This window comes from Orbicella faveolata, unplaced genomic scaffold (genome assembly GCF_042242905.1).
Source record: "Orbicella faveolata isolate gen_17 unplaced genomic scaffold, um_ofav_v1 contig_12, whole genome shotgun sequence".
Lineage (NCBI taxonomy): Eukaryota > Metazoa > Cnidaria > Anthozoa > Scleractinia > Merulinidae > Orbicella > Orbicella faveolata.
Genome location: NW_028301539.1, coordinates 14199325 through 14225000, shown reverse-complemented (window position 1 = coordinate 14225000; position 25676 = coordinate 14199325). Strand labels below are relative to the sequence as shown.

Sequence of the window (25676 nt, the reverse complement as noted above, 5' to 3'; positions counted from 1 at the left end):
CACTGTTACGGGGCGTACTGCGGCCAGCACAACTACCAGCTGAAAAAAGGAATGAAAGAGCCGGAGCCGTGCAGAGGCTGCGGGATCGGTCTTATAACCGACTACCGACTGTGCAGCCAGTGTGGGGGAAACGCAGTAAAAATGAGGCGGTACCGCGCAAAGAAAAAAGTGAAAAAACAGTTTGAGCTTGTTTTGCGCGAGCTGCAAGAAAGAAACGAGGGCAAAGCCTGCGACGCCCAAAACGCGCGCAGAGCGCAAAACACCCCAGTTAGAGAAACGTGACAGTCTGTTATATCGAGCGCGATGTCTTCATCTCTTCAAGTACTGAGTTATTTCGATGAGCTTCTTGCAGAAAGCCCGCCAGCGGTAAGAAAGGTTGTCCAGAACGTGCTGGACGAACCGATTTCTGAAGAAACGCAGGCGCGTCTGCAAAAGCCGCTTGTTCCGAAACCTTTTGAGCTAAGAGCCCCTCCACGCCAAAGAAGGCAAAGAGGAGCACAAGCGCTTCTGAGGGAGTATGATCCCTTCCCTGCATGGAGAGTTCAAACAGTGACAGACTATCAGAACGAGATTCTAGATCTGTTCGACGATGCAGAGAAAGAAGGGGAAGAGAACTCAGGCCGGCGTTTCATTTGATGGCGCTTCATCAGGCGTCTCGGGAGAAACCTCACGCCAGAGTTCATGGCGAAGATTCGCAAAAGAGTTAGCACGTCATTCTATCTTCGGCACGTTTTCGGGTACCAGTTGCGGAACATTGAGGACGGAACGGTAATCGTGTACTTTTCAAACCCCAAGGGCTCACAGTGGTACAACAAACTAGAAGATGCGGAAAAATGGCTCAACACCCGGGAAGAAGAGCGTCTCGACAACAAAAGAGTTGAAAGGCCCAACACGAAGTGGGCTTTCGAAGGCTTTTTCAACATTGACGTGAAAGTTGTGCTCGACAGGCAGCCGTTGGTGGGAACAGGGCCATTGCCTGACTGGCTGCACAACCTTGCGCATAGCCGGGCGATGGTGGCGTTGGACATGTACAGAGACAACCTGTGCCTTTGGCGGTGTCTGGTGGTGCACCGAGGGGCGCTTCCGCACAGAAGCACAAGAGAAGCGAAAAATCTGGCCAAGACTTTTTACAAGCTGAAGGTCATTCCAGAAAAGTTCGGAACAACGTCACTAGACGAGCTGGACAAAGTTGAAATGCACCTGAATGAGGGTTTGCCGGTCAAAGATTGTTTGGGAATCCACGTTTACGAGCCAGAGCGTTTGGAAGACTGAGAAGTTGTGTGGCACCTAAGAACAAATGCAAACCCCAAACTCAAAAACGTGATGGCGATAGGCGTCTACGAAGGCCATGCTTTCTTGATCAAAGACGTCACAAAGCTAGCCAAAACTTACGCATGCACACACTGCGGGCAGAGATTCACAAAATCATGCCACCTGCAGCGGCACCATGAAACGTGCTGGGCGGGAGAAACGGTGATCTGCTGCCTGGGGGGCAAAATTGAAGCGCCAGCGACGGCCTACGAAAGAGCGATGTACCCGAAAGGCGAAGCGTCGGTTCAAGCGACGCTGTGGCTGGAGCGAGAAGCAAAGCGGAGTGGGGTCCACATTCACCACGCGATGTGCGGGCACGGAGGTGAGAGATGGTTGGAGAGCGGCGAGGGAACGAAAACCTCGCCAGTTGACGGTTATCACCCCGAAACGAAGACGGTGTTCGAGTTCCACGGATGCCACTGGCACGGCTGCCCAAAATGTTTCCCAATCGGGCAGGAGGTCCTTCAAAGCGGGGAAACTGCCGAGCAGCTGTACAAAGCGACAGTGAACAAAACAGCGGGGTTATGGAGCAGAGGCTACAGAGTGATCGAAGCTTGGGGCTGCGAAGTGGGGTACATAAAGGGGGAACTTCCGAAGAAGCAAACGCGAACATACCCGCACGCGGTCTTTTACGATTTCGAAGCGTACGGCAACGCGAACCAGCAGAAAGAGCCAACAGGGGCCCTGACGATTGAAAGCGTGAACGTACCGATATGGGTGAGCCTGGGGAACACGCTGGAAAGAGAGCCGCCGCACATACAAAACAAAGACCCGGCGGAGCTGATAAGCGAGTTCTTGAAAGAGCTGCAGCGCCGCACAAAAAACATCGGGGAGCGGGTGAGAGAGGAGTTTCTGCCAAAAGACCTGGCACTTTTACCGAAAGACCGGCAGAAGCTGATGTGCGAATGGTGCAACGAGGTCCCAGTGGTGGGCTTCAACTCGGGCCGGTACGACCTGAACCTGATAAAAGCCCATTTCGCGGGCGCCGTGGCAGAAGAAGCCAAAAAAGTGCGGGTGGCGAAGAAGGGGAACAAAACGATGTTCCTCCTGACAAGCGGGGTGCGTTTCCTGGACATCGTGAACTACCTTGGCCCGGGACAAGCTACGCGAATTGGGTGAAAGCCTACGGAAGCGAAGCGGCGAAAGCATGGTTCCCTTATGAATGGTTCGACAGGCCAGAAAAGCTCGACTACCCAGGGCTTGCAGAGTTCGAGGCCTGGTATTCAAAGCAGAAAGGGGGCTACGTTCTGACAAGGGCAGAGTGGGAAGAGTGCCAGAGGGTGTTCAAAGAGCAGGGAATGCGGACATTCAGGGACTGGCTGTGTTATTACAACAACCTGGATGTCGGGCCAGGGCTGGAAGTGCTGGAAAAAATGAAAAGCTTCTACACGGCGCAAGGAATCGACATCCTGAAAGATGCCGTGAGCCTGCCGGGGGTGAGCTTGCATTATGTGCTGCAGGGGGCGATTGAGCGTGGAGCAGACCTGTGGAGCCCAGACAGAGAAGCCTACAGCATGCTGAAACGGGCGGTTGTGGGCGGGCCAAGCCTGGTTTTCATGCGGTACCACGAAGTGGGCAAGACGGGGGTAAGGGAGCACAAGTTCCCCCGAGAGCCGGTGCGGCAATGCAAAAAGATCGTGGGCTTCGACGCGAACGCACTCTACCTCTCGACGATGTTGAGAGCAATGCCATGCGGAAGGGGGTGGGTGAAGAATTACATCGCAGACCGCCAGAAAGAAGCGGCCGAAGCCCTTGTGCAAGCCCTGAAATTGGGCCAATGGTTCGGTTTCGCAGAAGTGGACATCGAGATTCCGCGAAACCTGTGGGCCAAGTTTGAAGAAATGTGCCCTTTCTTCATCAACAAAACCGTCCCGCAAGAAGCTGTGCCCCGGCACATGCAAGAGTACCTGGCAAAAACAGGCCGGCAGCGAGGAGACGGAAAAAAGCTTCTGGGGGCGCTTTCGGCAGAAAAGATGCTGGTCTACGCACCCCTCTTGCGGTGGTACGTCGGCCATGGGGCGGTGGTGACAAGGGTCTACCGGACGATCGACTACACGCTGGGCAAACCGTTCACGTGGTTTGTAGAGCAGGTGACTGAGGCGCGGCGGGCGACACAGAGAAAAGCAAGGCACTGCTGGTGGAAGTGTTCAAACTCTTGGGGAACAGCGCCTATGGGAAGTTCATCAAAGCAGTCGAGCAGCAAATGAACGTGATCTACACGAAAGACGAGAAGGTCGTCGACAGAGTGCTGCAGAGCGCGTATTTCGAAGACCTCGACAAGATCGGGAAGGCCTACGAGCTGGAAAGCCGGAAGCCGAGGGTCGTGATAAAGAGGCCGTTCCAGATCGGAATCGCGGTTTACGAGATGGCGAAGCTGCGGATGCTGGAATTTTATTACAACTTCCTGGACAAGTTCGTGGACAGAAGAGATTTCGAGCTTATCCAGATGGACACGGACAGCAATTACCTGGCGCTCTCAGGGGACAGCCTCGCAGACGTCGTCCGGCCGGAGATGAAGGTGGAATTTGAAGCAGAAAAAAGAAACTGGCTGGCCTGGGACAAGTGGAGCAGCTGGACGCCAGGGCTCTTCAAACTTGAGTTCGAGGGCAGCCGGATGATTGCGCTGAGCTCGAAGTGCTACTTTTCTGACGAAGAGGGGGAGTTGGGTGAAAAACGGAAGTTCAGCGTGAAGGGGATGTCGAGAACCCAAAACAAGCTGACCTGGGCACGGTTCAATGCAGCGTTGGCAGGCGCCCGGGACATGACCACGAACAGAGGCTTCAGGATGCGGGACGGGCGGATGGTCACTTACGAGCAGCAAAACCTGGGGCTGAGCACTTATTACGACAAGAGGTGGGTGCTGGCTGACGGGATCCACACGGAACCGATTGAATATCACATCTAGTTCACGTGAGCGGGAGGAAGAGAAGTGTTCGGAGGAACAACCAGCAGCTCTTCGCGCACAAAGCCGCGCTTGGGCCTGTCGCGCAGATAGTAGAGAACGGGCTGATCGGGTTTGATGAAAGACTTTTCAATGCCGAAAACTTTCAAAGACCAGATTGGATCCGTGGCCCTTTTCACGCCCCCTTCAAGCTCGCCGGGCTGCTAGAGATAACGAACTTGGACAAGAGAGGGGAGGATTTTTTCGCGTTTTCCAACAGGCCTCGTGTAAGGTGTCGACGGTCTGGCGTAAACAGCTTTTTCTTTGATGGCGACGGCGGGTTTTTTGCCGATAAGGCTTGTGACCTCGTTGTTGAGAGCCGAAACAACTTCAGGAAGTCTTTTCACCCAGGCAGTGGACTGCTTGCCCTGAGGAAGAAGCATCTCTTCGGCGTACTGGTGCCCGAACAAGCGCTCAACCAGAGTGCAGTTGAAATGTTCGACAATGGCCTGGTCGCGGTGAAGGTTAACGCGCCCACGCCGGATAAAGGTTTGGTGCTTGTCCATCTCTTTGGTGACGGCGCCCATGAATTTGCGCCCGGGGTCAACCTGCAGCATTTTGGGCCATTCGAGAGGCGAGCGCTTGTAAATCTTCTGAAAGGCCACGGCGACCTCATCAGAATTTTTTCGAAGTCAGGGGTTCGGCCTCTTTGAAGTGGCTGGCCACGTCGACAACGGTGAGCGCGTATTTGAGAACTTTGCGGCCGCGAGGGAGCTTGTCGTGCGGCAGAAAAAGAAGGTCAGCCTGATGGACCCTGTTGGGCGTGGGAACATCGAATTTCGGCCGAGGAATCCGCTTCGGCGCGGGGAGGTATATCTGCCAGAGCGCTTGCCTGATCAGCCACTTTTTTGCGGCTTGTTCAGATACCTTGGCGGCCTCAGCCAATTTTTTGATCACGGCAATTCCTTTCCAGTAGCCCCCAGGGCTGTAGTAAATCTTTGCAAGTTTCACGTCCATATAAGTACGGCGTAAAAAAGTTTAAAGGAACCGGAAAGCCACGTAGCCCAGAGCGAGCGTGCCGGCGCCCACGAACGCAAGTTCGCCGTTTTTCTGCTGCTGGCTTGGCTGATAAAAATCTGAGAACTTCGGCTCCTTGGGGGGCGCTACCTGTGCACCGGCATGCGCCTGGTTGTAGAGTTGGAATTGGTGGTTCGTGTCGATGAGGCCCTGCCTGGCCTGCTCCTTTGTTCGTGCGTTGGTCGCGATCCAGTCGAGAAGCTGTGTCCGGTCGCGCGTGTAATTGGCGTAAGCGGCTTGATAAGCTTCGAGAGGTTTGTCGTGGCGCTTTTTTTCTTCAAGCGCGGCTTTGCCGCCCCTGCCGAGCACCCTGGCCAGATAATTGCCACCGATAAAAGCCGTACCGTTCAACACAGCCCCGCCAATCATGATAGCGATGCTCGCCATGGTATAAATTATCGGAATATTTTTTCAAATGCTGGCGGGGAGGATTTTCTGGTCCTCAAGGTACCCTTTTAGCGCAATGCTGCCCGCCACGACGACGGTGAACTTCACGTAATTCATAAAGCTGCTGCTGGGATCGGAAGTGAAATTCTCTTTCGCAACCTTTTTCGCGGCCCAGCCGATGCCGGCGGCTAATCCAGTGAGAGTTGCGGCGTCAATAACGGTCTTGACAAGCTTGTTGTCTGACATGGCGCGCTTGATATAAGGAAAGAGCGAAAGTTTAAAACAAAATTCATCTGTCTTCCCCGTGGCCTTTTCTGCGCAATTGGCACAAAACACCTCTTCTTCTTCTTCCACAACTTCGCCGCCAAAGGCTTCTTTCAAAAGATCTGCGGTGAAGAAAACAACATCTTTGTTTATGTTGTACAACACCCTCGAGATAGTACAAAAGGTGAAGACAGAGACGAGAAACTTGGCAACATCAACTTTGACCATGTTGATATGAATCACGCGCAAATATTTAAATCATTTTTTTTAATCCTCTTGGCCGTGTATCGCAAGCAGGTTTTGGCTCGAGACTCACTGGCTCAGGAGCGGGCTCAGGAGCGGGCTCAGGCGCGGGCTTCAGCGTTCTAATTTTGTCTAATGCGGCATTGGTCGCTGCCAGGATCTCTTCACACTTGTAATAGAGTCCGCCCAGGGAAACGCCAATGCCGCCAATACCAATCCATTGATTGGTGCTGAGGCCAAAAAGGCTGCTGCTCTTGGGGCTTTCACCTTCTGTAGATGCGGTTGGCTTTGGTGCATCTGCGGCTTTTTCTGGCTTTTCCGCCTCTGCGGCTTTCGCTTGTTTTTCTGCGTAATGAGCCGCTTTTTTCTGTTCTTCTCGGGCAATACGGGTTCTTTCGGCAACCATTTTTCCGGCGGCCACACACTTGGGGTTTTTTACGCGCTGCGTGGTTGCAGCAGGAGTCGTCACTTGCCATATGCTGTCGGCGGCAGGCGCTGCCTTGGTCTCTGCCTGAGGCAGAGTGGAGGAAGAAGGCGTGCTCTCGGATTGTTCGGTTGACATTGAAGCGCACCGTATATAAGACAACAAAAAAGTTCAATTGTTTTCGGTCAGCGAGACCTCACCATTTGTTGAATGAATGCTGGACGTTCATTCCGCATTTGCTGAGCCGGGCACTACATCAACGCGCTCAAGAGGATAACCCTGTTCGTCACGAGAAGGATGGCTCATCTCCGGCAACTGCAGACTGAAATCAACATGTTTCGTTGTGATGAACATCGCGTTGGCCACGGCAAGAAACCTGCCGCACTTCAAAGCCAGGTTGCCGGCAAAAGTGGAGAGCTCTTTGTTCAAGATGTAGTCGTTTCGGAGCTCTTTTTGGTAAGCCTAGATGTCTTTGATTTTTACGGCCATTCCGACCGCTTTGGTTGCGAGAAAAATGAAGCTGTCGATCAGGCTTTCCGTCGTCTTGGAGCCCACGTATGTCTCGTAGCGTTTGATGTACTTCTCGACATCTTTGTCGCTCAGGCGCTTCACTTGATCGTGGTTCAGCTGCACTCCAATAGCCTCTTTGACTTTGCCTGTGGAACCGAGCACGGCCAGCTGCTCGCGAAGTGTAGGAATGTCGGGGGCGGTTGCAACGATGCCGGCTGCTGGACCACTTGACGGCGCGGGCTCCGTTTCCGTAAGGTGCATAACATCTGCTAACCCGTCTTCTGCAGACATTGTGCAAGGCTATATACAGCACGCATTTTTTTATTCAAATAACTTTACCCCGTAGGGGTGGCGAAGCGCGAACACAAGATAAGAGAACTTTCGCTCTTTCAGCTTTGAAATCAATCCTCTGTACTCATCGGGGGAGAGCTCGCCGGCGTAATCGTCGAAGATGGCTTTTGTTGTCCTGGCCGAGGGGGTGTAAAAGAGTACGCTCGCCGCCACGTTCTCACGGAAGGAAGCTGTTATTCCGCTCAACTTCTGGGTCAGCGCCCACACGCTGATGCCCATATGCCGCGCAGAAAGGCGAGATTCACCAGCTCGCCTGTGCACCCTTTCACATCTTTTGAGGCCGCGCAGTCGTTGAGGATTATGAGCGTGTTGGTGCCCTCGGAAAGCCATCTCACGAGCTTCAACCACCTTTCCACGTCGTGCTGCTCGCAGACAATCACATCCATTCTGGGATCATTTTCGCCAAACCGGCGGTAGGTCTTGTGGTGCGTGAAGGTCGGGCAGATGAGCACGACAATGTCGAACTTTCCGCGGAAAGGGCCGTAGAGCTGGTCAACCACGAACCTTGATTTGCCCGAATTGGTCAGCCCCACGATGAGAGCGTTGAAGGGTATCTGGCTCGGGTCCATGTTCTATTCAGTTCTGTACAGATTCAAGCTGTCTTTCCATAACGTTGAACTGCAAGTCAGAGATGACGAACACGTGGCAGTTCATGTTGCCCGAGCCCTCGGCTTTCCTCTCGATTTCCAGCTGGACCCTGTCTGTGCTGTTCACAATGCGCTTGCCGCTTCCGTGGATGTCTTGGTCCACCATGGTGCGCATGTCAATCAGAAGCCCGAAATTGTCTTCTGTGTAAAACTTTGTCACGCTCATGTGCTAGGTTTTATTTTTTCTGTCACGAAGAAGCGCCGGGCTTCTTCCCACATGGCCTTGCCTTCGACGCCGTTGTTGTAAATCATGTTGGGCAAGCCGTTGATCGTGACGCTCACTTTTGTCAGATCCGGGAAGACGTATTTTTCTGAATCTCTGGCGCCATCAACGTACGGGTCAATGAACAGCAGCAGGATGGCTTTCAAGGACCTTTTTTGGGCATCGATTTTGATGTTCTTCCGCGTGTCGGTGTCTTTTTTGAAGGCCACCACTCTGGAACGCATCACGTGGTCATAGGCAAACTCTTTTCCGCTCTCGTAAACGCTATGCGCCTCGTCAGCCAGAGTCTTGCTGCCGATCATATCGTACTCGAGCTCAATGTTCGTCAGCTTGTATTTCAGCTTGGTTGTGTCCGAGCCCCTGACCACATGCGCGGCATCAGCCAGTTTTAATTCGAAAACGAGGTCTTTCTACAACGCCTGGGGATAGAAAACGCCGTGGTCTGTCAATATCTGATGGTCCAGCCTGATCCGGTACTTGGTCCCGTACACCTCAGTCAGCTTGGTTTCAGCATTAACGCTCGAGGTTTCCTTGTCTCCAGCGTTTGATCGGATCTTGCATAGTTTCTCAGTCTAAATCCCTTCAAAGATCCTGTTGTCTCTTTCTTCCTGCGAAAGGAAAAGATCTTCAAAGATTTTGTAGATGCCGTAGCTGACTGTGTCTTGGAGCTTTTCTCCTCCAAACTTTACTTCCATCACGTCAACAAGCGCTCGCGTGACGTTCTGCACAAGGTAGTTGTTGGCGTGCCCTCCAGAAAGGTCAATGTCAAAGACAAGCGCAAGCGAACCCGGCACAAGAACCTCATTCACGTTCAGCTTTGGGACGTAAACGAACAGAGTTTCGCCTGGGTTGGCTTCAGTGCGCGAAAACGTTATCCTCTTCACCGCGCGCTCCGCCTGCATGCCGTGCAAGGTTTTTTTCATGTACGTCGCGCAAAGTTTCTCTGGAACCGCCATTGTATATACGCCGGCGATAATTTTCTAATTTAAAAATAACCGGCTTTCATATATCTTGCTATGGCGGAAGGCGGTTTCGGATTTGGTCCCGAAGACCCCATTGGCCAAGGCTCTGATAAAAACGAACCAGATGCTGACACAACCACGCCTTTTGAGCCAGGCATGGCGTCAACTCCCTACCAAACTGGTGACCCCTACCACAGGGGCGAAGAAATTGAAATGAGTTCTTTTCCTCACGAGAAGTCCGGCCAGCCTGACACTTCTACTGACGAGACGTCCTTTGGGAGAGAAGAAACCCCTTTGCTCAAGGATCTTATTCATACCGATGAGCAAGAAAACTTTTTGCAAAACAAGCTTGCAAAAATAAAAGCATGGCGCCCGAAAGTAGACTTCAGTAGGATTGGCCCAATTGGTTTCGGCAAAAAACCAGCCAATCAATCCCGTATTGTTGCCTTTGGGCCACAGGGTGGTGAAACCCCTGTTTTCCTGAAAGGCGAAACGGGTTTACAGAAAAAATTCCTTGATTCCTTCTCGACAGCTCTGGGGCCAAGAGCCGCAGAGATCATTGCTGAAGACAGAGACACCATCAGGGAAGAAAGTCAAAGACTGAGAGAGAGTGAAATCCAACTTCAACAGGCCGAAACACTCCGTTCGCAAAGAGAAGAAGTCAAAGAAAAAATAGAAGCCACTATAAAACAACGCATGGAAATTCAAGATAAGATTGACGAAATTACGGATAAATATGGTTCGAATCTTGAGAGCGAACAAGAGCTCAATAGGCTCAAACAACAGAAAAAGATCGTTCAAACCAATCTTGAAAACCAGAAAAAAGTTTTGGCCTCGCTCACAAAAAAAACCATCGCCGCAGAAAAACAACAAGCCAAGGTTGACAGACTCAGGGCCAGCCTCGCAGCAAAAACAAGTGAAAGGGACACCTTGGAAGAAAGGCTCAACCAAACAAAACCGCTGGACGACCTGAAAGAGGAGGAAAGCAAACTGCAGCGCCAAAACGAGGAAGATCTGGCGATCATCCAAGATGAGAATCGCCAGCGCTCTGAAAAACAAGACGCAGAAGGCAGGGTGGCTCAAAGAAACCAGGTGATCACCCGTTTGCAAACTCAGATCGCGGAAAGGGAAATGGAGCGCCCTCTCTTGGAAAGGGTCAAGGAGATCTTCAAAAAATATGGCATCACGTTGACCGCCATTCTTCTCACCGCCGGGACAACAATCGGCGCTGTCATCGGGGTCCTCACCAGAAGTTTGAAAGCCACCGGCAAAGTTTTGGGGAACGGCCTCAAAGATATTGGCGCAAAACTCGGCTCCATTCTGCCCGGGCTGATTGGCTCAATCGTGAGCTTCCTTTTCAAAGCCGCCGGCCAAGTCGTCGGGTTTCTGGCCGAGCACACCTGGCTGCTCCTTCTTGCCGCGGTGGCCTTTCTGTTCGATCATTATTTAAAGAAGCGGCGTGATTAGCTCGAAGCCATCAACAGCAACGCCCCAACTCCAACAAGTCCGACAATGACCGCCGTTCTGTTGATTTCGTGTTGCGGCGTTTTGTCTGCAGCCTCGGGCTCCGGCGGAAGCGTTTGTTCCTTTTCGGCCGGTAGCGAAGCTTGTTTACTGTAGGGTAGAACCACACGCCCCGATTCGGCTGTTGCGGCTTTGTGAAACAGGTTGGACGGGTGGCTGTTGGGCGGGTTAATTTTTGACAGGCCACCTGCCATGAGTTTGAGCCCAGCTTTTTTGTCTCTGGATTTACCCCGTTGTTCACCCCAAGTTTCATCCCAGAGACCGCCTGTTTCAGCTTGTTGTTGTAACCGACCGTGCTGGCCATGTTCATTATCATCTGCGCCGGCATGAGCCACGCCATGGGGGCAACAGCGAGGTTGAGCCTCGCCTTCGCTTGGTCCACCGCGAGCTGGTACCTTTGCACGCTTCCCGCCAAGTCGGGCTGTGTGATCGCCCATTCCATCAGCACCAAGAACTCGCTCTGGGCTTCTCTCGCCCGGCCGCCTGAGCCCAGATTGCTGCTGCGGACGTTCACTTCCGCACCCAGGACGCTGTAAACATAAGCCTTGATTGACTGGTTGATTCTCAACAAGCCCGCCTGCGTCAAACCATTCACCGTGTTGGGCGCGAACCAGTCCGCTTGAGCTTCGGAAGCCGCCCCCGGTTCGATGTAATCGATCAAGTCCCCTTTTATCGCTTTGCCGCCTTCATCGCTGAATTTGTTCCATCCTGGGTATTTATAGTCCTTTTTCGACGGGCCCACTCCTGTCGCGTAAACGTAAATGCTTCCCAGTCCGTGGTTTTCCCGTGCGTGAAGCGGAAATCGCTCGAGGGGGCTATGCCGAACTCCCTGCATATCCTTTTGTACAAAGCCACGTCGTAATGGTTGTTGAATTGTTTGAACGCCGGGTCTCCCGGCAAAGCGCTCATGCTCTGGATTCCTCCAAGCTGGTACAAAATCCTTCTGACCGTGTAGTACACGTGGAATTTGTAGAAAGCTCTTATCTGCGGCGGGAGATCCATCCCGCTGTCAAAGATTTCACGAGAAACTCCGCACCCCTGGGTCGCGCAGAAAACCGCGAAGTTCAGCTGCTGCGGCCAATATTTCATGTCTGGCCCTCCCAGCCAGCGTTTTGATTCCGCTACCGACGTGTGCCTGAGTTTGGTGTTTTGAAATATTTCTCGGAATTTCGTTGTGAAATACTGTTCAGGCGTGACGTATATTTTGATTGGGGCGTTGAATATTTGCTTTAAACTGCCCGCTTTGCTGTCGAAAGGTATGGCGGGGACCGCCAAAGAAACTTTTGAACCAAGCGGCGACAGTTGGTAAGGAAAACCCCCGCTGCCTCCCAAACCAAGCGCGTCTTTCATTTCGGCGCTCCAGTATTTTCTATCTGAACCGAAGACGCTTTGAAACGAGTCTTCGCTTTCTTTGAAAAACACCTCTGCGGTCACGTTATTTTTCTCGTCGATCGTTGCTTGTGAGATGAACCGGCTTTTGTCGGCTTTGGGGAAGCGGTTTAAAAAGCTTGTCCACGCCTTTTTCTTCGCCGCCTCCGCTTTTTTTAACACAGGACCCTTCCACACATTCGCCATGTATTTTGAACATAATTTATTTGTTGAATATAAAAATGGTTGTTCTCACTCTTGTCACGCAACAGAACGGCGAGACCATCTATTTTGAAGAACCGCTCCCAGGAGCAAGCTATGCCAGACTTTTGAGTTGTTCTTTTTTCAACTCGTGGCATAATCTGGGTCGTGTTGGCAGAATGTTTTTCAAAGGAACCGACGACGTGGTTGCATCATTGCCTCATTACAATGTCGAGAGCCTCGTTAAAGAACTGCAATCCAGTTTTGAATATCACAAGAAAAAAGGGAAAACGGTCTTGGAAACTAATAACCCCAATTCTGTTCTTAAAATTACAATCACCGCTGGTAATGCACTCAACACTAATCAACCGAAAGAAGTTTCCGTTGATTACAGTTTGGCCAATTTTCTTGGAGTCGGGAGAAATATGAGGAAAGAAGAATACATCAAAAAGCTTAACAGCCCGAGTTGCTACTTTATCCACTGCGATCCCATCGACTCGACAAAAAACTTTTTGAATGGAAAGAGGTCAGACCTTCTTCCCAAGGTTGACGTCAGAGGAAAGCCTTACGAAAAAGTCAGCTACAACATCAACTCATCGCAAAACATTTTCCGTGACGCTTTTACAGACAAGTTCATAAACAGCATCACCTTAAAGGTGAAGGATGAAAATGGCGAACTCTTTGATTTCAAAGGCCTGCCGCTTGTTTTTGAATTAGAGTTAAATTAAATTTCTTTATATACGCAATGTCTTCTGCGAATCTGTTGCCTCCAACCGCGCTGCCTGCCAAGCCACTATATCCGGTGGTGGCGGCAGAGCCTTCTCAAAATTTCCGCTTGCAGAAGGTCGAGATTTCCAATACATTGGCCGGCGAGGTCCACCACTATCGCCTCGTCGCAAAAAAATACAAATGCGCGAGAAAGTTCGTTAATTGGGGCACCGCCGGCTCCAGCGTTCTCTTGGCAGCATTTTCCAGCGCGAGTTTTGGCTCCGCTCTGTCTGTGGTTGGCTTGCCGGCTGCCGTTCCTCTTGGCGGCGCTGGTGGGTGCTTTGCTCTCGTTTCGTCTGCGTTGATTCTCGCCGGCAAAAAGCTCAACTCGAAGATCAAGAAGCATCAAGAGATCACCACGCTCGCCGTTGCCAAGCGCGACACCGTCAACAGACTTCTCTAGAATGCTTTGAACAACAACGAGGTGTCTTCCCACGAGTTCGACACTATCCTTTCGGAGTTTCAGCAATACAACTTTCTGAAAGATCAGGTCCGGGCAAAGATGCTTCACCAACCATCAACAAGAGAACTTCCTGAGGTTGATGTCCAAAAACTTGAGAAAGACATCCGTGGCAGACTTGAAGCGGAAATGATAAAAAAAATCACAAAACCTCCCGCTTCGAACCGAATTTCGAGCGAAAAAACACAAAACTCTCTCTTTGTCTTGTCAAAAACAGGTGATTGCGCTATTTGGCATGCCACATAAATGGCCTTGATCTTTTGAGAAGGTTACTCACTGACGCAGTCATGTGCGAAATAGGGAAAACCCCCCGATCAGCTGTTTCTTTTTATCGCTCTAGTGAAGTCTCTTTGTTCAACTGCATTTCGTGCCCAATTTTTCCTCGAAAAAAAGTGAAAAGTTCCATTTTTATTAGCCAGGCCGAGAAGAAATACCCTATTCTAACAAACTGTGGACAAAAAATAGAAATCCGCCTGTAAAATTCCTTTTGACTTCAACATTCCTGGTGGCTTTGAAAATTCCTGATCGCTTCAACTGAAGCCAAGAGGAATGCAACGAGCTTAAACTGAAGCCTTCAGGAATTTGCAACAGGAAGCTGTGTCGCCTCAACCGGAACCGCGTCATGAAAGCATTCAACAACTTCGCGTGTAATGTCACGCACTTGTCTCTGCCACTTAGGCATGAAATATTCATTCACGAGAAATGCAATCAAGTGAACACTGACAAGCATGTTTTTTTGGTATGCAAATGCAGCCGTGTATTTTTAATGTAATTATTCAAACTAAGGTTAATATCGCCGCTTTTTTCGCTAACTCTCCCAGCCATAAAGGAACCACTCGTGCCAGTCATAACCGTCCCAGGAGCATACTTTAATAAAATTCTTGTGCTCTAGGCTGGCTTCTATAAGCTCTATCGGCCGGCTTAGCGATGTTTTATGAAGCTTTCCATCCCTTTCGAAACAGGGGAAACAACAACCCTCGAAAAAGCAGTCAGCATATTCAAAGCAAATAACCATCTTCACAATCTGCTGCTTGAATTCGCAGAAAGGCAGTTTTAAAATATTCTCGTGTACCTTGGCCCACCCCATTTCCTTTTTTTCCTTTATTTTTATCGCAATGTACTTCTTGAGAATCATCTCACGAAGCTCTGGAGGGAGTCTTTGAATGGCCTCGGAAAGCCCACTGGAAGACATCGCTCTTCGGCTATAACCCCGGTTACCTTTCTCTAGCTGGTGGGGTCGAGGCATTTGAACACAGGGTGGTTAAGTGAACTCATGGCGAGTTACAAGCAAGTTCCGTCATCGTATCAAGAGCTCTACAAGTTGCAGGTTGAAAGAGAAAACAACCTGCAAACCGACGGTGATGAGATAAAAAAGATCAGAAAAATGACTTGTTTCTTCGCAGACGTCATGAGAGAAGAAATCGGGGCTCTTTGTGAAAACGACGCAGAAGACAGAGCAGAACTCAACAAGTAGCTCCAGCTGAGAGAGGTGATGAAAGAAACCAAAAACTGGGAAAGGGTTGCAAAAAAAATCAGAGGCGACATTCGGGACGCGTTCGAAGGGATTGAAAGAGAAGACGACCCCGAATACCTGAAATTCTTGAACGGGTTTTTGTTAAAAGGCGTGAAAGGTGAGGTTAACAGATGCCACTTCTGGAGCCCAACGCTTGAGGCTTACGAAGAGCTTCGGGACGAGCTCAAGCAAGATAAAAACCTGCTCCCTTTTGCAGAGCATTTCGTCAGATGTTTAGACGAAGGGATTGGGCGTTACAATGAATTCAAAGACGATGGATTTAGCAAAATGGGTAAGCTTGGATGTTTTTACAGCGCACTGGGTGAATAAAAACGGGTTAGCGGCCCCCCAGCCGCAGTACGCCCCATAACAGCGCTTTCCGCAGCTTTCTTTCCTGCCCCACTTCAGCCACCTGCACTTGTTTGGTGCTCTATACATCGCGACTCGGGCAGTATCACAGCGGGCTCGCTTGTTTCTAACATTCCGCACTCCCCCGCGAGGGGCCGTTGAAACCCGTTTTTACCCATTCTTTCCTGTGGCCGCTGCCGCCTCTCCGCCGCCCCTCGTTTGGCCAGACGCTGCGCGGGGTGACGCCTCTCCGCCACCCCTCGTTTGGCCAGACGCTGCACGGGGTGCCGCCATTGCGAGTAGTATATAGGGGGTCAAACAAATAATGATTTTCATATGTGCAATGTGGAACCTTATCGCGCCCCGCACGTGAGTCCAGCCCGAGCTTGTGAGGGGTGGACTTGAATGTGCGGGGTGCGATAAGGTTCCACATTGCACATATGAAAATCGTTATTTGTTTGACCCCCTATATACTACTGACTGAAACCAGATAACATGAAGGAAATCATTGGACCCATGATGCAGGAACACTCAGTTGAAGTGAGAATGTAAATGGCATGTTTTCCCTGGTAATTTGCAGCTTTGTCTTGTGTTTCATTACATGTAATTATGTATTTTACTGGTTGTATTTTGAACTTGTTGGAAGCCTAGTATAATTTAGTGCACTGTTGACAGACCTAGTTGTGGAACTTAGCAAAGCAATTGACACTAAGGCGAAATATGACAGCCACTGTGCCGGTGAAATTTTTATTCAAAGTGAGTAACAATATTGTCAGTGGTGATGACAGTGCGAAGAAAGGTACACAGTTGTCTCTTACTGAAGAAAGTTTCATTAATAAAGAATCAGAAAAACAATTGAGATCTCGATGTAATCAGTTTATTTCTTCTAAATATGTTGCTGTTAGCCGACTTAAGTGCAAAATTTACTGCTGGGGGTAACCCTGCGATGGACTAACATCCCATCCAGGGGGGGGGGAGGAGTAGAAATACTCCTGGTTGCTCCATGATACAGAAGTAAACCAGATATAAATACAGTCCTGATGGGCTGCGTGACTCGTATGCACTCTTTTATGTAAAAGCATACATGCCTTGAAATTCCACATATATACAATGGAGGCAGTCATTTTGCTTAAACAACAAGTACATCAATGAGGAAGGTAACCACTTGAGTTTAACACATCAACATTGATAAAATCTTCAGTTTTTCCTTGATTCTTTCAGATTTTTTCTATCTTCTATTTTGCAGAAATTTCACTGTGTATAACATTATTAAACTGAACCTAAGATATACCATTGTAATCTCTAGGTTTCCATGCTGCATATACAATTCACCATTTCCTTTTTCCAATTCTGAATTATTTACTATCACAAATGCAACCCAGTTACGCTTCCTAAAGTGTCTTGTTTAAGATGAACTAAACAGAATGAACAAGTATGTCACAAATTCATAACTGATACATCACCTGTAAAAATGAAAGTGGTTCATTAAAATGAACTGGCATGGTTACTTTTGTCAAATCCTTTCCAACAACTGACTTCATAAAACTGGAGAGAATCAATGAGAAAATCAATCAATCACACTGTAATAATAAATATATAGATTTAGCCAAGACTAAAAGCAGAGCTCCTGATCCCAATAAGTTACAATATAACCATATAAGAAAAAAAGGATTTGTTTTTCTTGGATCAGAAACTCAAAAAATGATCAACTATGAGCATTTAATTGTTCAGAGTGAGGTTTCACAATTTTTTTTCCAGTTAAAATCTTAACAAAAACAAAAGTCAAAGCGTACACAATTTTTTTTCTCAGATTGTAGAAATTAAATACGCAGTATATCAGGGACTTTCCAAGAGAAGATTACAAGTCCAAGGAATATTTGAGAACAATAGTCAACATCATGCCAGGGGTTAATTTGCACTGAAATTATGCCTCTGTACCTGCCCCCTCCCCATCCCCCAGTGTAATAACCTGGCTTGAACCTTCAAGTCAATCAAAAACCAGTGCCTAGGCAGCGGTCAAATTAAAAAAAAACATGCAACCTCAACGAGCTGTGCGCGCGACCAACGACACCTCGTAGAGCAAATCTCTGCTGAGTTCAAGTACTATAAAAATCTTTTTCATTTAGCAATTGTTCTTGGATATACTTAAGGATATGAATTTTATGGTAGCAACTGAATATGGTTTATCCAACTTAATTTCAAGTCTTTGAAAGACGGACAGGGAAAAGCAGTGGAAGGCTATTTATCCGACCAATATGTGTTTGTTTACTTACGGAAGCGATCTGAGCTCTGCATGATCTGGATCGTTTCAGAGAATTAAGTTTTGACCCTTTCAATGAAGAACAGAGCCGCTCCTGCAGTTTGTGTAACTGTTGCACTTTTACTTGGTTTATTGAATGACCAAGTAACTTCTCTACAAAGAAAGGGCATCGATTCATGAAGGACTTTCAGGAACAGCGATTTTATTCTCTGCCACTCATTGCGACTTCAATTCTCAATGTTATTTAATCAAGAGAGCTTTACAGAATTAAAGTTCTCCCTGACTAATTCCTTCTCCTTTAGTTAATTTGGATTCTTGTCAGTACAACCTAGATCTACATAAGTTTATGGTTGATCCCTGGTTAATCTCTAATCTAGACGACCAATCTAGACTAAAACAGATAAGCTTAATTCCCGATCGCTTTAAACACGGTTTTGACTTTTCAGGAGGCATTACTCAATGGAACAGCTTTTGCTATTTGTCTGCTGGCTACATACTGCACTGTACACAAATAAATTCATTTGAGTTAGGGAACAGTACTTGTAAACGTTTTGATGGAAATCATTTTCTGCTTTCGCGACGATCGCGCGCAGAGCACATGAAAAGCGAGAAATGTCAATCATGTTTTTCGCGCCAAAAATTTACATTCTGATTCACATTCGTGCAAGTGAAACAAGTCGACCTCTCGCAACTTATGTCGCTCGCGCTCACCCTCGCGATTTTGTTGCTTGAAGATTACGCTCATCACTCGAGATAAGTCAAAGTTTAAGAAAAGGTCAACTTGTGGCAAGTCTATGCAAGTGGCATACGTACGAACATACATACGGACAGATGGAAGGACAATCATGTGATAACCAAATTTTTTTGGCTGGTAGGGTTACCAAATTTTCTAAGGATTGGAGCTCCACTCACACACCTTCATTAAGAGACAATGTCATAGGCTACACACATGTAAGATTGCTTTTTCATATCCCCTGAAAATTTCTTTCAGAGGGCATATGAAACTGAAAATATTAAAAGTAATGTTATTTGATCTTTTGCTGTGTCCAACATCATTATCAAGAAAGAAAATGAACGACTGGGAATAACTGGGACAGCTGCCCATCTCACTATGAATCTAGCAGGTGGAGAGAAGAGGTCTGAAACTTCAGAAATCATTGAGGAGGGGGACATGGGGATTTGAGGTGTTGCGGTGTTGATGTTTTTTTAATGCGGTGATGCAGTGAATAAAATCTCAACTTGTGGTGTTGCGGTGATCTCAAACCCTACAGTGTGCGATGTTTGTGTTTTTCACGCTGTGGTGTTTGGTGAAATGAAATTGTTTGTGGTGCTGGGGTTTTTTGATTTACCTTTCTCAAACTTAAATTTGACCTAAATTTAGCATGTAAACTTCGTTAATCCATGCTTGTTTATGACAAACACGTACCATTGAGCTTGAGGTTAATGATTTGTAGCAAAATACAGACCTTCACCGTCTAGTCAATCTTCAATATGCTTCAGCTGCCAATCCGAAGCTGTTTTCATTTATATGTAACTTGGCAAGTAACTCGACCTCTCTGCCACCCGGAGCTCAGTGTTCGGTAGACACGAGGAGGAGGAGGACAGAGACAATCCTGGAAATTCTGGAAACGCCAAGGCCAAATATAATGTATTATTGACTGCGCAGTTTCTTTCTACGAAAAAAGGAAAAGGTGGCAAAAACTACTGGCCACAAAATATATTCAGACGTCACGTCGGCAGGGAAGAAAGAAGGCTTTTTAAGCCAAGGAAGCTTTGTAAATTACACAGGTTTACTTTTTTTTTTCCTTTTGCTATTCGGCTTTGTCTATAGGTCATTCTGATACCGGTCTATATCTGCTCTAAGGTCCTGCGACTTTCTTGACCTTCTATTTCTTCAAACGATTATCGATATTGAACGCAAACGCAACTAGCTCCGGAAAGCAATACTTTCAGTCAAGATAGGGCTTCAGTCAGTGGGTTTATACACCAAGAAAAGTGAACAAAGTAAAAGAAGAGAGGGATCTGGGGTAAAGGCCATCTCTCGAGACTCCTCTTTTTTCTTTGTCCACTTCCTATCTTTGCGCAAGGTTTCTTCACAAGAGCAAGAAAACTGATTTACAGCCATCAGCAGTATCGACATATGCGCAATGTAAAGCATTGTGATGTGTTTATTTTGTGGAAAATTGTTGAGGTATAAAAGTATTATTTCAAGTGTAGATGAGCGAATCGTGGCACTAAAAATATGTGTTGCGGTGACAGTGTTTTGTTGTCTTTTCTCGCAGTGATGTAGTGTTCGTTAATATTTTTGCGGTGTTATGGTGTTCAGAACCCCCCCCCCATGTCCCCCTTCATTGAGATCACTGTTGCCTCGACTACAGAAGAGGATACCAGAAAGACCCTGGAAGTATACACTTTAAAGAGACCTTGAACTGCCGTGAAGACAATCTCAAAGGGAAATATTGAACACTTCCTTCATCTCAAACCAGTTGCAAACTAGTTGCATCTATCTGGTGGAATGATAGATCTTCTAAGTGGTACAGATTTTGTTGATGCATTTGTTGACATTCATACCTTGTCTGGGGAACCAGGACAGCAGACTGCCAAACATAACTGCTGTGGTTGGTACGTTTTAGGACATGTTAACAGTTCCAGGATATAGTCCATTGAAGTTGGAACAGTGAGCATTGAAGACGACATTAAGAAACTACCTTATCAGGACACGCTGGGAGTTAAACCAACAGAACTGTGTACATGTGGTGAGAACGTACTACGAGAAAACAAGTTTAAGTCGCTCTCTGATTCAACTACTTTGGTAGATGGAAGAATCCAAGAAGGAATGCCTTGGAATGAGAATGGAACCCCCAAATGCAGCAATTATGACATTTCCCTCAAAAGAATGCAGTCTGCCGAGAAATCATTCCAGAGAAAAGAATGCTTTGAAATCGTAAATGACGAGGTCCAAAAGCTATTGCAACAAGACTTTGCAATTAAAGTTCCAACAGGAGAAGTTGATCACAGTCAACCTGAATGGTATCTGCCATTACAAGCAGTCTTCACACCAGAGAGAACCACTAAGGTCCGCCTTGTGTTAGATGTGTCTTCAAAAGGCCACAACAGTCTTTTCCTGAACAATCGCCTTAAGAAAGGACCTAATTACATTAACAGTCTTCCCAATGTACTTATGGCCTGGTAATGGGATGAAGTGGCTTATGCAGGTGATATCCGAAAAATGTTTAATCAAGTCCTAGTTCACCCTGATGACCAAGTCTTTCATAGATTCTTGTGGAGAAGCGACAAAAGTGAAACACCCTCAGTCTTCCAGTTGCTCAGATGAAATTTTGGAGAGAAGCCAGCACCAGACATTGCCTCGAACGCCATCAATTACTTAAGTCACACAAGTCGAATTTCCGAACGCAGTCCAGGAACTAGGAAATCACAGGTACACAGACAATATCGCAGGGTCGAAAAGCAACTCGACAGAAGCTGAGAAAATAACGAAAGAAATTGACACCATCCTCAGAAAAGGCCAGTTTCAAATTAAGTATTAGCATTCCAACTGCTCAGAAATTGACCAGTCTAGTGGTGAAAGATTTACAGATCTGCTTGGCCACAAATGGGATAAAGAAGAAGACAAGTTTACTTTCAAGAAAGAAAACGTGGTTGGCTTATTGGAGAGCTTCTCCAAACAAAGCTGACTGAAATTTCTCGCTCAACTCTGGGATCCTATCGGACTTGTTTCACCCATTACTATCAAGTTCAGAATTGACTTGCAAGGATTATGGAGTTCAGGTTACAGCTGGGACGACATCCTTCCCGAGAGTATTCAGCAAACTTGGTTAGAGAATTGTAACGATGTTATGATGTCATAGGCCCTTCGGGCTTGCGCAGTAGAATGAGGTGTATCCCAGATATAGTTGTTGTATTACGGCTAGTAATGGCGGGCTTTTATGAGCTTCATTAAAACCATTGTGTTGGCATCATTTAGTCTCGTTTAGACTACGCTACATGGTGTCAGAAGTGAAACACACATAGTACTGCCACTTGTGGCCTCGCCGGAAGCCAACTTGGTGAGTTTTTTGAAGTATTTTCTGTGAACTCTCCGGTCAATATTTCTGTACAAGTGTTATATGCCTACCACGAGTGAAGAAGGTGGTGGCACTTCGGATACACAACCCTCGATGATAACTGTTCCTGTAAATATACCGCTTCCAGAAAGGATGGATTTAAGCAGTGGAAATCTTCCTGTCAAATGGCAACGATTCTCTCGAGCGTGGTCAAATTACGAAATCACAGCTCAGCTAAAAGACCCCGAAAACCCGGGCAGAAATAAGGAACGACGGGCAGCCACGTTGCTTACGTGCATCGGTTCTGATGCATTAGACATAATTGATGCTATGGAGTTTGAGAAGGAAGACCAAAGAAAAGACCCGGAAGTGATCTTAGAAAAGAAGAAACAATACTGCATTGGGGAGTGCAATGAGACCTATGAAAGGTATGTGTTCAACTGTCGGGACCAAGAGTCAAATGAATCAGTTGATGCTTATGCCACCGCATTATGAAAATTAGCAAAGACATGCAACTATGGGTCATTAACAGACTCACTTATTCGTGATAGAATGGTGGTGGGCATCAATGACAATTCTGCACGTAAGAAGCTCCTGCAGACAAGCAAGCTCACTTTAGGACAATGTATAGACATCTGCAGATCTTCGCAGACATCAGCAAGGCAGCTAAAGGAGATGAATCAAGAGGATGTCCATTTCGTGAAGGAAGACAAAAGAAAAACAGTTGACAAAAAGAAGACAAAGGTTCCAGAGAAGAACCAAAACGAGTCGCAAGAACGCAAGTGCAAGTTTTGTTCAAGGTACCATCCTTTCACGAAGAAGAACTGCCCTGCATGGGGAACATCTTACAAGAATTGTGGCAAGCCAAACCATTTTACGGTGTGTTGCCAAGAATCTAAGAAGAAAGTGCTGTCTGTGGATTACATATCCGAAGATGAGGAGTATGAATATGTGGCCGAGATTGAAGTGAAAGAGATGGTTCATGCATTAGCCTCCAGTCGTTCCCCTAACAAAGTTTTTGCCACCCTACTGGTCAATGGAAACCAGGAAAAGTTTCAGTTAGACAGTGGATCAACAGTAAACATCATGACTGATGAGACAGTGTTAAAGCTCTGTGGCCAAAACAGCTTGAGTGAATTGGAAGAAACCCCCGTGACCCTGGTAATGTACAACCAGTCAGAGGTCAAACCCTTGGGCAAGAAGCGATTCAAAGTCGCCAACCCCAAGAACAATAAGAAATACAGCATTGAGTTTCATCTTGTTCATGGTGATTGTAAATCCATTTTGCGCTTGAGGGCCAGCGAACACCTTCAGCTGCTAACAGTCAACAGCCAGAATATCCTTTCTGCGGAGTCAAGCGGTGTGGAGGAGAAAAGTCCCAAGGTGGAAGACTACATTTCGCAGTACACCGATGTGTTCACTGGAGAAGGCAAACTAGAAGGGCTGCTCCACCTGGAGATAGACAAGAATGTCCAGCCAGTCCAGCCACCTACACAGAAAGTCCCCATTGCCCTCAGAGAGCCTCTAAAACAAGAACTGGACAGATTGTCAAATATTGGAGTGATTCGGAGGGTCAATACACCTACGAACTGGATTTCAGCACTTGCGGTCACAACAAAGAAAAATGGCAAAGTTAGACTGTGTATTGACCCAAAACCATTGAATGAAGCTTTACAAAGAAATCATTACCCCTTACCTACAATAGATGGTGTGCTGCCTCTGTTATCAAAGGCCCGTGCGTTCACGGTATTGGATGCAAAAAATGGGTTCTGGCACATACAGCTGGACGAGCCAAGTAACTTTGCTACTACCTTTGGAACACCCTGGGGACGCTTTCAGTGGCTTCGTTTGCCGTTTGGTGTATCCCCAGCTCCAGAGGAGTTTCAGAGGAGGATTGATATTGCACTTGAAGGCCTACCAGGGCAGAAGGCTATAGCAGATGACATCCTGGTGTTCGGAGCAGGAGACACCAGTGAGGAAGCACTCAAAGATCATGACCGAAACCTGCGAGAAGTGTTCAACCGTTGTCGGCAGAAGGGCATCAAGCTCAACTCAGAGAAGATACAGTTCAGACAGAAGCAAGTCAGCTACATGGGTCACATCATATCGTCAGAGGGTCTCCGGACTGATCCAAACAAGCTGAAAGCCATCAATGAAATGCCGCCTCCTACGGACAAGGAAAGTGTCCAAAGAGTACTAGGCATGATAAATTATGTGCAGAAGTTTGCTCCCAACCTAGCAGATTTGGCCAAACCACTGAGAGAACTTGTCAAGAAGGACAATGAGTTTGTCTGGGACAAAGAGGTTCACGGCCAGTGTCTAGATCAAGTGAAGCAGGTTCTAACCCAGGCACCTGTGCTCAAGTTCTTTGACCCCCAAAAGAAGACCGTACTCCAGGGCAACGCCTCTATGAGTGGTCTTGGAGCATGATTGATGCAGGATGGGCACCCTGTAGTGTATGCCTCCAGGGCTCTGACGTCTACTGAGACTAATTACGCTCAGATAGAAAAGGAACTATTAGCAATTGTCTTTGGAGTTGAGCGATTTGAGGGCTATGTCTATGGCAGAAAGACCTTTATTGACACTGATCACAAACCCCTGGAGTCTATTATGAAGAAAAGTCTATTGAGTGCACCAAAGCGATTGCAGAGAATGCTGTTGCGTCTACAGAAATTTGATTTAGAGGTTTCCTACAGAAAGGGTACAGAGATGCACATGGCTGACCCACTAAGCCGAGCTTACCTTCCCCTGGTTAAACAAGACACAGTTGACACCCAGGAAGTATGGAATGTTGCTGACACAAGATCACCAACAGAAGTTGAGACTGAGTATATAGACATGGCAGAGTCTGTGCCCATTTGGAAATTAACCTTGCAGGAAATCAAAAGTGCCACTGAAGTTGATGTAGAGCTCCAGGCATTAGCTCCTATTATCACACAAGGCTGGCCAGAGAGAAGGGCTGATGTACCCTCCCAGTTGCAGGTCTATTTTCCCTTCAGAGAAGAGTTGTCAATACAAGATGGTGTTGTGTTCAAGGGTGAGCGCATAATAGTACCATCTAGCCTCAGGCAATGCATGATGGATAAAGTACATGCCAGTCATCTGGGCATTCAGGGGTCCCTCACGAGAGCCAAAGAAGCCTTCTACTGGCCAGGCATCTACAAGCAAATCACAGAATTCATCGCAAGGTGCAGCATTTGCAACAGCTACAAACCAGAGCAGCAGAAAGAACCTGCAAGTTCAGATGGGAGTGGAATACACCACATGCGAGTCACCAAAACAGAGTTGTTGAGACCCTTATTAAGTCAGTCAGACAAGCACTTAACACCACTTGCAAGAACCACGCCTACTCCGAGGAACAATAGAGAACATTTTTGCCAGAAAACACGTACATAGTCAAAGGACGAATGCTGTACCCAATTCTGACAATATCTGGGAAACCCCACAGATCATTCCAAACAACCTTCTTCTAGGCCATCACAATCCACCGCCACAGCCAGAACCAGAGGAAAGAACCAATCCGCGACAATTACTCAGAAGCACAGAAAACAGAGTCACTGATATCTGGAGGAGTTGGATAAAATATTTCGCCCCAAACTTGTTCCCAAGAAACAAGTGGTTTCTTGTGAGAGAACATCCAGGCTGGGGATCTTGTATTGGAGCTGGAAAATGGCACGTATTGTAGGCACCTATCCTGGAAATGACGGCCTTGCCCGAAAAGTGAGAATCAAGACAAGGACAGAGAGTACAACAGACCTATTCACAAAATGTGTTTGATTGCAACAAAGGAAGAGCTAAATGTAGGACTACTCTTCTTTAAATCAATTCAAGAACAATGAACACTTCCACAATTTTTTCAGTCTTAAATGACAAATCGTTCCTCAATTAGA

At 47.5% G+C, this 25676-nt stretch overlaps 1 protein-coding gene and 1 pseudogene across 1 annotated transcript in view; one reads left to right on the top strand and one right to left on the bottom strand.

The window, feature by feature from the left end:
- Window positions 1-25676, bottom strand: part of LOC110052324 (oxysterol-binding protein 2-like) — a 158326-nt gene that overhangs the window by 119656 nt on the left and 12994 nt on the right. Inside the window, exon 4 of the mRNA XM_089283800.1 lies at window positions 16926-17007. Coding sequence (XP_089139926.1) covers window positions 16926-17007 — 82 coding nt within the window. The remainder of the gene's footprint in view (window positions 1-16925; window positions 17008-25676) is intronic.
- Window positions 13119-13847, top strand: LOC149116782 (uncharacterized; annotated as a pseudogene).